At 40.0% G+C, this 13,803-nt stretch overlaps 1 protein-coding gene across 1 annotated transcript; it reads left to right on the top strand.

Moving 5' to 3' along the window:
• Window positions 1-239: 239 nt before the first annotated feature.
• Window positions 240-8,002, top strand: LOC139474812 (mucin-21-like). Its single transcript, XM_071257936.1, has 8 exons — window positions 240-642; window positions 1,989-2,273; window positions 3,108-3,425; window positions 3,721-4,026; window positions 4,639-4,761; window positions 4,991-5,074; window positions 5,495-5,579; window positions 6,629-8,002. Exons 1-8 carry the CDS (start codon window positions 573-575, stop codon window positions 7,386-7,388), a joined length of 2,031 nt encoding a protein of 676 aa, XP_071114037.1. The 5' UTR covers window positions 240-572; the 3' UTR covers window positions 7,389-8,002.
• Window positions 8,003-13,803: the final 5,801 nt, after the last annotated feature.

Raw genomic sequence — 13,803 nt, 5'->3', positions numbered from 1 at the left:
GTGTATAGTTGGTGGCTTTACAGTTGTGGAAAATGTTTTTCCTATTTCCCCCTTCTCACGACCTGTGAGATAGGGTTGGCTGCTCATTGTAGCTATGCTTTCGTTCTTGCGGGTCTCCCATGTGAGCGAGGTTAAATTACAGCGTATTATCATGTTGATGAATAATGTATACGTGTTTGTATGTCGTAGACGTTATTTTACTTTCGAGTTCGCATAGCCCTGCTTTGGTCACTAGCTTCACGCGTAATACACAGTTCTCTGGAGCTTGGATTAATGTTATTAGACAAGTGTTTACATACTGATTTCAATAATGATAAAGTGGATGTTCTCGTATCATACAAAAGTAATGCTATTTGTGTAATATATTTTGGGACTTTCGTCGTGGCGGTTTTCCTAGGCTTACAAGAGTGGACACAAACCAACGCCACGGAGGAAGATGTTGTGACTACATCGCATGAAGTTTTGCAGTTCTATGCGGACGTTTCAAAAGAACAACAGCTTCCAGGTTAATGCTTGACGGAGCTATACAAAACACTCATTGTAAAGCTTCTTGGACCTAAAGCACACTAACTATGCAGTCCGTGTTTGTATTTCAGGGAGCAGTATTCGTTTGTTTTGTGTATTTGATTTCGCCTTCAAATGGTGAGTATTCATATTGAAAAATATGTTTTTTTAAAGAATCCATGTAGACAATGAAATGTACGGCATTATTAATTAGATAATTGATTACATGGGTATGATCTCTATAATTGTCAAGAGGAACAGATGATACGTAATTCCGAGTTTCGAGTATGCTTGACTCCTTTTATTTTAAGAAAGTAAATGAAGAGTGAGTGAACGCCACTTTGAATAGTGATTCGGTTACAAGTATATCACGGCGTGTCAGCTTGATGTGGACGAAAAACCTAAAGTGATGCAGGTCTGAGACATTTACCACGAGAACGGTTGTGGTGAAACAGAATAGAAACATATGCAGGACAAAACTAGGATTCGAACGCACGATCAGACATTTCTGGCACGCAAAGTTTCACAGCATATTGTTTTGTCGCATACGGCTTTGTCACTCTTACTCCAGAAAATGAAGAAATCAATTTGTGACAAGTGGTTCTCGACTACCATTAAACATTAAAACTGCCACCTGTGCTGATAAACGAACATAAGCAAACCCGTGAAGATCCGGTTAGAATAGATCTTCAGCAACCAATGCTTGTCGTAAAAGGCGTAAGAGGTAACTAACGGGATCGAGTAGTCAGGCTTGCTGACTTGTTTGATGCATGATCATCGTGTCCCAATTACATGGGTTGATGCTCAGTCACCGGATTGTCTAGTCCAGATTCGATTATTTACAGACCGCAGTCATATAGTTGGAATATTGCAGAGTGTGGCGTGAAACAAAAAACAAACAACCAACTTATAAGCAGCAGATCTCTGCACTTGTACACAGTAGACGTAGTTCAAAATGAACACATTGTTTTAAGTCTCAACAAAGTCAGTGGTCCATGAAGATCTAGATCCGGGGTGGAAAAGGTCTTCAGGAACCCATGCTTGCCGTAAAAGGCGACTATGCTTGTCATAAGATGCGACTAACGGGATAGGGTTGACTTGGTTGATGCATGTCATCAATCCCACTTGCGTGGATAGATGCTCATGATATTAATCACTGGATTACCCTTATCTACAGACCGCCGTCATATAGATGGAATATTGCTGAGTGCGGCGTTAAACAATAAACCAACCAAACCAACCAACAAAGTCAGTAAATGTGCTTTCGTGTCATTGGAAGTTCTGGCACACCGGTTGATTGCCTGGTTTATTTACAGGCCGCAGTCGTATGGCAGGAGTTTTGCTGGGCGGCGTGCACGTCAGGCAACAAACAAACATGTTATTTCATGCAAATTGTGTGTGTGACGGTTACTGCCCGGAATACGGGACATGCTCATGCCCTTTTTGCGTTGAGATTGCTTTTGCATAGTTATTTCTGTCTGCAGTTAAAGTGAAACATGGGAGGACCTGTGTACGAAACAGTTCAATGACAGTTGAACTTCAGTGTTCCGCCAATGAAAGGATACACGTAGAGGAAGAGTCATATGGGATCGGAGTCACAAACTCATGTCGATTACAAACTAACTCGTGTAGAGAGGTCCTTCAGACCTCCATAAATGGCTTGTCCGTAAACTGCGATGGGCAACAGTCATGTAATGAAACCGTGTCTCCACTTCACTGGTGTAACATTGCTGCCACTGCTGCCGAAGTAAAGTACAGGTGCATCAATGGTGAGACATGCAAGGGGAGGGGCGGTGAGATTCGTCTTAGGAGTGGATCATATTTTGCTGACCCCCATGTTATGTGACATTAATGATGACCCTTAATCATTACCTTAATCTCGACCCCCCTGCAATTAATGACTAAATGACTAGTCCCCAATTATAGCCATCGCGCTTAAAAGCAATACTACTCGCACCGTTAAATGAAGTTTGTTAATAAAAATTCTGTGTAAGCATTTTGAGATAAATTAAGATGATTAGTTATCAATCTCATCCAGGTAATATGGTGTCCATGACATATATACATTTTACCCTCAATGATCAAAGTGTCTAATCGTATTTGTCACGTTTATATGTTTGGGTGAATTATTATCACATCTGAACTTATCACGATATATATATAAATAAATAATGTTCTTATGCCTTCAGTATGTTGCCGTCTCGTTTAAAGTGAGTGAGTAAGGTTTAACGCCGCTTTGAACATTATTTCCGGACGTGTTAGCATGATGTTGGGGGAAAGCCCGAAGTGATGCAGATGGTACCAGACGTTTACCACTTTGGTGAACCCACGAACACGGGTATGGTGCTGACAAACAAAGACACATTAGTCTCGTTTTAAGGAAGGAGAAGAATTGTCACAGGGATGGTGCATGTCTGTATGTCGACAGGACCGTCAAACCTACTTCTTTAATCAAAGCAATGCTATTAGTATGTTAAACTCCCAGTCGGACGGTACTCAAACCCAAAAGGTACTTTACTAAGAAAGTGTTATCCCAAATATAACATTTGTTACATCAAAATATGTCAGAGACACGTTCTATCTAGCGTTTGACTTGTTTGCAGATAGTATGGACATCTGTGGCTTTGACACCATCACTACAGCCACAAACGAATCTGTGTACCTTCACTCGCCAGACTACCCGTACAGTGTTGGGATGAATAACAGCTGTGTGGTGAGGATCACGGGAAAGGACATTCAAGTAACATTGGTTGAGCAAAGTTTAAATGGGGGAACCTTGACCATTTCAGGCAATGGTCAAAACTGGTCAAATGTGGACACCAACCTATACAACAGAAAATTACCAGAACATTTGTCGGAAGTCGGGATATTTTATACTAACAGAGGGAATGATAAATCAAACGTGTGGATTAGTGTTGTTGGTAAGTTTACTGTTTATGCACATTTAATCATAAGTTATATATCTCTGTTGTTTTATCACATGACTTTCTTTTATCGGGTATTATCTTTTAATAGATAATTAGAAGGCGAGTATAGGTGAGGAAGTAACTTATTTTACGTTATTAAATTTAAATGTTTATTACCCGTTGTATTGAATAGCAAGATCACACACCCCGATCGTATTTTTCAATTGGCTGTATGATTCAACACGTGCACGTGTGGTTTAAGACTGTTGGCATCCACCTTGACAATTATTCAAAGATGTTTTATTCCCAGCTTCAAGTCGAATGTATATAACTTTCAACGGAGGAATGATTGTGACATCGGCGACTTCAACCTCGTTGGTTCCTATGTCTGACGGATCCTCACCTCTATATGGCGTTACAAATCAATGGATGTCGCAAACAGTGCCAATAATGGCAACAAGCACCCTCTCTACTAACACGCCAACATTGTCAGCCCTGTCAACAAGAATGGCCGCCAGTGACACGCAAACATTACCAACTGTGTCAACAAGTACCCACTCTACTGACACGCAAACATTATCAATTGTGTCAACAAGTACTCTCCTTCCTGCCACGGGTAAGCATATTCAATAAGAGTGAGTGAGTATGGTTTTACGCCGCTTTTAGCAATATTCCAGCAATATCACGGCGGGGGACGTCAGAAATGGGCTTCACACAATATACCCATGGCGGGGATCGAACCCGGATCTTCGGCGTGATAAGCGAACGCTTTAACTACAAGGCTACTCGACCGCCCCTTATATTCAAAAAGAGAACTCCTTATATGACGAGATTTGAGGTATTGTATATTAGATACAAGATGCAGAATTGCTATTTTGGCAGCCGTAGTGTCATACCACAGATGACATACTTACCTTGTCAGCTAGCTGACGGGGTTAACCTCTTAGGTCATTTTGGACAAGGCGTCCGACCTCGGATCAGAAGCTCCGTGGTTCGAATCCCATCATTGGACTCGGAAAATGTATGGCCGCTACACTGTGATTTCATATTAATATGGCAAAAGGTTTCAATTAAGAGCGTGCCATTTGTATCATCCTATGACCGAAGGCTCGAAACCCAAATTCCATATATATATATTTTCCTTCTTTGAAAAAAATAGTTTCAAATAAACCTTCGTCCAGTTCCAAAAATCAACGTAACAGTTTATGAAACGTCTTCTGCACGGCAGTTACTACAGCAACATACACAGGTCGAGATACAGTCTCAGCCATTGACACAGCTACCGTTGAAGTGACATCGAATGCAACAATTACTCCAATGACAATTGAACCCACGACCACTTCTGCAGCAGGTAAATATAGTATGATATATTTGACATGTACATTTTTAAGGTTATAAAGGTTATGACTCGTGTTATAGATGAATGTAGAGTTTCAAGGCGTTTCATGCATCAATATGACGACCGTTTATAAATTCATTAATTTCATCTAAATGGTAATCCATGAATCCACTTAAGAAATAATGCTATGGGCACTGGTGTCCTTTATACAACGTTTGCCTTCCCTTCCTCGTGATCACAGAAAACATAACAGTTGGAATGACATTGGGCGAAACAACTGATATTCAAAGTACAACTGTGTCAACGACAGATGGTTCCGATAAAGGTAAACGTGGTTACCTGGTTAACCAGTCTGATATGATGACTTAATTGATCAATTATCTTAGTATTATAGTTACACTAAGTGTTTGTACGATGTGTATATCAAAAGCATCAGCGTAGTATTTTCTTTGAGCGACACATTTGTAAAGCCACAATTAGAAAAGATTGCAAAAATCGAACAGATTTATAAAAAAAATACGCAATGTCTAAATGATCATCAATCAAAGCACTGTATAAACTCCTTGACCACAACAAACATATTATTATGAGAACAAGCCATCTATGACAGAGGTAAATCCATGTATATTTTGCATACATTTATATATGATAATATACATTAAAATGTATGAAAAACGTTACAAACTGCTTATTTCCACTTTGATGCAAACGATCAACTGATTTATATTCTAAACTTACATGTCAGATCTGGTTGTCGTGGCTGCTTCTAGTGCTGCAGTTTGTGTGGTGGCGGTCATAGTTGCCGTTGTAGTCGCAGTTGTCCTATGCAGGTAGGTTCATAATACGCACCTTCAATCATGTGACGAAGATTATTATTCTTCTGGGCAAATTGAAGATTTCTTCTTTAACAATTTCAAATGTATTCTGATATAACATTTTGTGAGTGGCGGGTATTGCAGGTAGAGCAGTTCATGCTTAGTTACCCTTTTACGATTACCTGATTTTCTGTGATCCATTCATACATCTTTTTCATCATTGTTTTGCCTTGTACGCCCCTTGGAATCTGTAATTCGACGTACTAATATTATTACTCACCCGTTTAATATCAATACACCTTTATTAAACAGTTTTAGCAGTGTTTAATAACATTACGCGCTGACGGAACTATTATTGGCATCAGCTAAGCTAAGTGTCATTCCAATGGAAGCGCCGGTCGAACTGTTCATCTGTTTTATGCAGCTTGTAGATGGATCATCTACTCTCGATAAGTACTGCTATTTGTACGAAATACCAGATCCAGATGCATAGACACACAATGCATACATCTAAACAGTCGGTGTATTTTTGATATACTAGTATTTTACTTGACTCAGGACTCTCGAACAAATACGTTTGATATAGAGCGTATACCTAACTCTTGCATTGTAACAGCGCAAGTATCGTGGCATTACAAATGTTCATGGCATCACTAATACACAAAACGTTGTGTCGAAGCATCTTCGCAACATTCATTTACGCGTCTATTTACGAAGTTTAACTTTATCATGCAAAGGAGAACAAAACCCTGCTTGGACGGAGTGGACAGTCGTTAGCATTGTCGTCCTCATGTCAATCGAGCAAAGGATGTTTCGTGCTACGAAATTGCCCTAACGTATCTTACATTTTCAAATGCGCTCGTAACATAAGCGGTATCTTACTAAGACTCGTTTAGTAAGCTGCATTACTCAGGAATTCTAACTGATTATTTTTTTATGTCAACATAACTCGTGTGTATGCATTCTCGTGTCCTCTATCAATCTATATAGACATGATCATGAACATGTACATTTGTTTAAATTATTAATACAAACAATTCATTACATGTTCTTGTGTATTGTAGGTGTAACAATAGTAAAATCCGCCGTTCTGTAACTTCTCCCCACAACTGTAGCTTTGGAAGACATCTTGAGCTCAACTCTGTCGACAATGGAAAACATCACAATGGTATACGAAAGAATGACGACAGTCAACATTATTTCATCATAGATCCAGAATTCGTAGCTGGAAATGGGGATGTGGCATTGCATACAGAATCAAGACCAGAAGAAGGAACCAGCCCGCTCCGAGTACAAGACAGGTACTCTACAGTATTGCCACGCAGCTATAGATTAAACATGAAAGACAACACCACATTTACGACCAAACAGCCAGGCAGTATTACAACAACAGATAATTCGATTGGCTCAAATGAAGACAAAGATATCAAAACAATCAATGATCACATTGAATCGCTGGACAGTTGTCTCTCTGATTCAAGAAACAGTACAGGTTCCACATGTCATATGACCGAAAACGATGTATACAATGGAGGACCTCCTACTACTGAGAACCTTGATGTAAGTACAGATGACGGTAATCAGGATGAAGATAGCATGCCCGAAGACCTGTATCAAAGAGAAGAGGCAATCAGGGGCGATGCAGTTGAAGGAATGGTTGACAATGATATATATGAGAGTTCTGGATATGACAATACAGTTGCAGAGCAGAGTGGTGAGCGTGAGGAAGTGTCTGCTTCGGCTACCCTAGATATCACTACACAGGGTGAAGCAGAAGAGGAGGTTGACATGGTTTCCAATGACCTCTACCACAGCTTTGTGTAAACCTTGACACGCCTACTAGTAATGGTGATGAAGCTTACGTGTTGTGTTGATGACAATCCAGCCATCGATGGTAACATCTTTTGATGTTTATTACCATTACAACTATCATCACGACTTGTCACGCCTTACATGTAAGGGTATCATCTCTGTTTTTCAGAGTCGTATTCAGATGATGAGGGATGTACATTAAGACATCAACATTATGAATACAATTTTCGCAATCGATAAATAGCAGTACCAAAGGATATATTGTACTGGTAAATTATTTTACTTGCAAAGTGTGTAAATAATATTTTGTGACATGTTTAAAAAGTGTCCTAAATGTGCGTGTTATCATTTTCATGCAATCAAAGACAGTAATCATGTCTAATTGTGACATTTGTTTAAATCGGCATTTCATCTATGAGGACAATCACTTTAGCTTTGAAAGCAATCCTAATGAAGCACATCAACTGGAATATGCAAGCACATTCTACAGTATAGATATCTGCGATGCGAGCGTAGGTTTCATTGAGCGAGGCACGTGAATGAAGTGGGTTAAACAGTATTTTAGTTAAATCATAGCGCGTTCGGTTACTGTGGCAGGAAAATAAGAGATTCGTAGATCTTTAGTTGCAAAGCCCATATGTACGTATACTGAGAAGACACATACAGAAGCGTATCGTCTGGGGTGGGGCGGTGGGGCGGTGGGGCGGTGGGGTTATATTCTGCTGTAATCCCGATCAGTAGATTCTAGCCGCTCCTCGCAAGCCAGCACTGGGTTGAAGAGTACCTTACCCAAGTACCCCTTCAGGCAAAGTGTCGTATAGTTCTGTACTAATAAAACAGCTTACAGCATAGTACGTTTCAATGCTATTCGTACCTCGGTATACAGGTCAATATAAATATATGAAGGATTATTTCGTTTAAACGTAATTCACCGAGTGAAGGAGATTGATGGTACGAGAACATTGGACATTACCAAGGAAACTCGCGAGTGACTGGCTTCGTTTTGAAATGAACGGTTTTCATAACGTTCATACATTACTGGCTATACAACAACTGTCCTTTAATGATGGTTTGTAATACATAGTGAGAGAATGAACGTCAGCTTTTCAGCTTATTATAAGTGATGAATGAATGTAAATTATCACACCCGAACCAATTGATTAAGTACGAATTTACATATACAAGGGACGCAGATGCAGGATGAATATTACGCACGTTATTTGTATATATTCGTTGACTCAAACCGACATACACATTTGTCTCTGACAAAATATATTTTGCGTTGTCTCACCAAAGATTAAATAACTAAATCTGTGTTAAGATGGCTTGTACAGATGTTGCTGTCTTTTATACTTTGTAAGTACAAAGAGAAATAAACATGTATTTTCTCTCCTTGTATGTTAGATAGTTTTAAGAAAGAAATACGATATGTGTAGACTGTTTGTTACGAGAATACCACATATCAGAACATTTCAAACATGTTTTGTGTTTCCTGGCAGCTGATGCATGTGTTTTAAATAAACCCACCAAAACCCAAACGTTTAAAAGCCTAAAAGTCAAAAACACAAACAACAACTCTACATGTGTGTAGATGTAATTCAAGCTTCCGATGATAATTGGTCTCTTTAGCAATGGTGACTCAGTTTTTGAACATCAACCGTTCACACAGCGCGACCGGGAGTACTATCTTTACTACGCATGAATCATCACAACATCATGCATGTTGTCTTACAGCAATGTTGTCACAATGTGTGAATCAGGGATGGTTGCACGTATGGAGCGTAGACCTATGTAAGGAAAATATCCATTACTCAATGTCTGAGTGAGTCAACCGCCAATTTGTGACCTGCGCTTATCATTGTTGTCATAGTTGCATTCCAGGGTGACCTCTAGGAGTGTGAACACACCTAAAAACAGACTAGCACGGAAATTAACGATAACGTTTGCATTAACAGACAGACAGACAGACAGACAGACAGACAGACAGACCGACAGACCGACCGAATTACGTTTAAGTCTTAATCACGTATTGCACCTGACCGCCTCCGTGGTCTGGTGGTAGAGAGTCCGCCCTGAGAGCGGAAGGTCCGGGGTTCCATCCCCGGCCGTGTCATACAAAAAGACCTTAAAAGATGGTACTTGTTGTTAACCTGTCTGGCGCTTGACTTTAAAGGGGCTAAAACAAGGACTGGTGGGCTCGGGGTGAGTCTGCTGTGTCTGAGTGGGGTATTCATGTTAAACTCAGGCATGGTATCTCAGTGGGCTAGCACTATTAATCAGCATCAGTCTGGACTAGTACAAGCAGCACACACATACTTATAAGAGCAATAATTTTGGACGCGACTTAAAACCCATTTCATATCACCAGTATTGCACCTGCCACTTCTAGAACTATTCATAGATCCAACGGAGAATGGATCCATGTCGGGTTGCAACAGTGTATCTCAATGACCAAAGGTGATTGACTGGGTTTGAAACGCCTGGTATCTGAATCTTGTATTAGGTTCCACACAAACAACCTAAATAACATGGTCGTCAACTGTAATGGGAACATGAACTAAACTGAAGTTGTGCTTGCTACACCCCCCAAAAAACTGTAATTTCATAGATGCTGCTTTCTGAAGTAAATTATACCTGCATCAACATGTGTTGCTCTTAATAATGTCAACCACTGATGCAATAAAACCCACATGTATGATTGTAGAGAATAGACCTCAAAACCATAAATAAGTATGTGAATGTTCCACGAACCATGATATATTGGAATATCTAGCAAACCTTAGTCTGACACGCCTTATTTGTTTGCTATTCTTGGACATTCGATCACAACATGTGTAACACCTAACCTTATTCTTAGCAATCGCAGAACACACACACACATACCCCCACCCCACCCCCCACTCCCAACCCACCGGCCCCACATGTATATTTAAAATTATATATATATAACCTGAAACTATGAACCTAGTGTGAAAGATGCGCGACTAAATGTGTGAAAACAGATGGCGAGGGATAAGGTGTGGTGATATGCATTGATAACCAGATTACCTGAGCACCAGATTATATTACGGGGGCGCGGGAGATCCAGTCGTCTCAGGCGCCGCAATTCGCGTATCATGGACCTTGGAATATATAATCCTGGATTCGAATCCCGGTTCGCTCTGTTTCTAGGTATATCAGCACCATACCAGAATCCCGGTTCGCCCCAATTCTGTCGTCAGCACTATACCCGTGCTCGTGGGTTTCACCAAAGTGGTGAACGTCTAAGACCTGCATCACTGCGGGCTTTCCTACCGCAGCAGGTGACACACCGTGATATCACTGAAATCGTGTTCAAGGCGGTACAATCTTATACATGATAAATTTATATGTACCTGCAAGATATCGCCAACGTACCCGCAAGATATCGCCACTGTACCAGCTAGTTATCGCCAATGTACCCGCTACATATCGCCAATGTACCTGCAAGATATCGCCAAAGTACCCGCAAAATATCGCCAATGTACCTGCAAGATATCGCCAAAAAACCCGCAAGATAGAGCCAAAGTACCCGCAAGATATCGCCAATGTACCTGCAAGATATCGCCAATGTATTCCAGTTATATCAGGGGGCACGGGTGGCCCAGTCGTCTAAGGCGCCGCGATTCGCTGTGCAGAGTTGCGTCCCTTGAACACGCCAGAAACCTATGATTGTGGGTTCCAATCCCGGTTCGCCCCGATTATGTTTCTAGGTTTGTCAGCACCATACCCGTGCTCGTGGGTTTCACCGAAGTGGTAAACGTCGGAGACCTGCATCACTTCGGGCTTTCCTCCCACATTAAGCTGACACGCCGTGATATAACTGTAATACTGTTAAAAGCGGCGATAAGCCCAATTCACTCACTCACTCACTCCAGTTATATCACGGCATGTCAGCTTAATATGGGAGGAAAGACATTGTGCTGAACGTAGTGAGCATATTTCTATAAACACCTTTGATTACAGTATGAAGTCTATGTATATAAAAGGTCCGACAAATAATCAGGATGTTATACTAAAGCAATTGTTTACAATCTAAATGTAAATAGCACTAACACTATATCGTATGACAGAGACAATTGTATGCGCAGGATCATAAAAGTAAATTATGTTGCCATCGAGATACAATAATGGGAAAATAAACTACAGCTGGCGATAGCTATTTCCTGATAGCGTATAATTAATCCAACGCCCAATGTGAAATGAACAGGTTCCCTTTTTAAACCAAATTACACTAATAATATACACAGAATGATAAACTCTGATGATCTCTGACCTTCCTCCACACTGTCATAGCAACATGATCCAAACTTCTTATCAGTGGTCATATGATACTAGACTGATACTATATGATATGTGCTAGAGGCCGGTTTTCTACTGCTGCTTTACACTGGGGTCACAATCGTTATTTACCATCACATCCTTGATGTTAACCATGCATGTCACAACCACTGATTTTTCTATTCTCTTCACGCGGTCCTACATTTTGTCCAGTAGTGTATTTTGATATCCTATTTTAATATGTTAAAATTCGATTGACGTTCTCTAATTAACGTCACGTCTATGACATGTTGTACAACTGTAGGCATTATCAACGGGTAGTTATTTCCTAATATTTCTACGCGTTTTATACATGTTTTATACACAGACACAGATAAGCGTGGGAAGTAAACTGCCCCAGATATAACATGAGATCTGGTGCATTCGTCGCTCTATGGGTTGTTTCAAATATCCTTCGTCCCCCGAATGGAACACCCTGGTATCCATTAACATATTATTTTAACTGTATGTGGTGTTTTTATCTGTGTAGTAGATGGCTATATTGTTACCTGGATATTTCCCATTGTTATATATATAACCACTATAATATGTAAAAGTGCAAAGGATGCATACTTCTTAGTCAAAACCTATCTTTTTACAAATTAATAAAATCAATCCCCGCACATTTTCAATACCATATCCTTGGATTTTCGCTGTGTTTATTGAAAACGTTCTGTTTGCACACACCATTCAACTAAATTAGATTCCGAATAATATCGTGTTAATGCATTTGTATTATGTGTGACACACAAATAGTAAGGTAATCCAATCATTTTTTTTATAACCACAAAAATAGAACATATGAGGACACAATAAAATCGACAAAATTCACGTCAATGACAACCAGTCCCGATGCGGGACATCAACTTGACATCACTCCGAGATATTTAATGCCCAATTTAACTTTACAAAGGCTCTGCGACCCATACCACATCTTCATGAATAGAAAACGGACACGTCATTTGGAAAGTGTTTTCCTGTGCAAACATGACCACGGTGTAACACTGCGTTCACGTGCATGAAGCACAAACCTTTCTGACGTGGACAATACTCACTTTCACTTCCCCTATTTGAATTTATGTATACCCCCAATAATTATAACAAATCCGCGTTTACCCATTTCGTCATGTGTGTTAACAATACGTTTACTGCGTTTTAGGAACACCCTTAACAAATCTGTCGGGCAGATAACGTAATATAATATAATATATATCTATATTTATATGTGTACTGTTTCACCTGTATAAAGTGAATACACGTTATTTTCCTTGTTAAAATATTTTTGTACGAGAATATCCCGAGCAGTGAATACTGGTCTTTCCAAATATTTAACTGAACTGAACTTTATTAACACAGTACTACATTGGCAGGGTGGTGGTGGGTGGGTTATCAAGTGGGTTATCAAGTGAGTGTAAAATTCAGTGTAGAGATGAGTCAGCATCCGATGGACATGCAGTCGAACACAAGATTCGCCCAGATTATGTTCCTTAGTTTAACTGTTATCGTGTACGACATTCATAACTTTTAGATTTATTCACACCCACACTTGGCTGCTACACTGTAATACATATTGTTCCCAGTGACGTTAAACGGTGAGTCGGAGGTTCAGCAGCCTGAACTGAAACATAAGCCAGCAGACATTCTCAAGACAACATGTATAAATATTATGCTAAACGGGTTGCAATACACAAATAATGCTTCAGACAACAGTAGGGATATTGTGATACCCTTAGCCGTGATGTGTGGTATTCTGGTGCTGATCATTGTTGTCCTCATCGCATATTTGTGAGAACATTATTTGTTTTTAATTTATATGTGAGGAACAGTGTTACTATGGCACATTGATGTGCTCTCTGCCGTAAGACGTATCTATCGAGAGTAGCAATTTCGAATAGTTTGTATAGTAAAATCTTTATTGCTGCAGCATGATAATCAAGCCACACGGGGGGAATTTGCATGGCAATTCATCTCATCCTGTAACGTCAGTTCATTACGATGTGTAAAGCATCTTCAAATATGGACCGGGGGGAAACAGTGGACTCACGGACGCCAGTGACACGAATATCACATTTTTGTTTTTAAAAGAGGT

The sequence above is a fragment of the Haliotis cracherodii genome, unplaced genomic scaffold (genome assembly GCF_022045235.1).
Source record: "Haliotis cracherodii isolate W230 unplaced genomic scaffold, xgHalCrac1.p SCAF_3, whole genome shotgun sequence".
In the NCBI taxonomy this organism is placed as follows: Eukaryota; Metazoa; Mollusca; class Gastropoda; order Lepetellida; family Haliotidae; genus Haliotis; species Haliotis cracherodii.
Note: the sequence above shows the minus strand (reverse complement) of the source record. Positions and strands in the feature narration are given on the sequence as shown.

What these genes read in the sequence shown, in the direction of transcription:
- LOC139474812 (XM_071257936.1), top strand. Translation starts at nt 573, where the DNA reads ATGCAGTCCGTGTTTGTATTTCAGGGAGCAGTATTCGTTTGTTTTGTG. An exon ending in TACTCTCCTTCCTGCCACGG is followed by an intron (nt 4,027 to 4,638) that starts GTAAGCATATTC and finishes TCTGCACGGCAG; the next exon opens with TTACTACAGCAACATACACA. An exon ending in GTCGCAGTTGTCCTATGCAG is followed by an intron (nt 5,580 to 6,628) that starts GTAGGTTCATAA and finishes TGTGTATTGTAG; the next exon opens with GTGTAACAATAGTAAAATCC.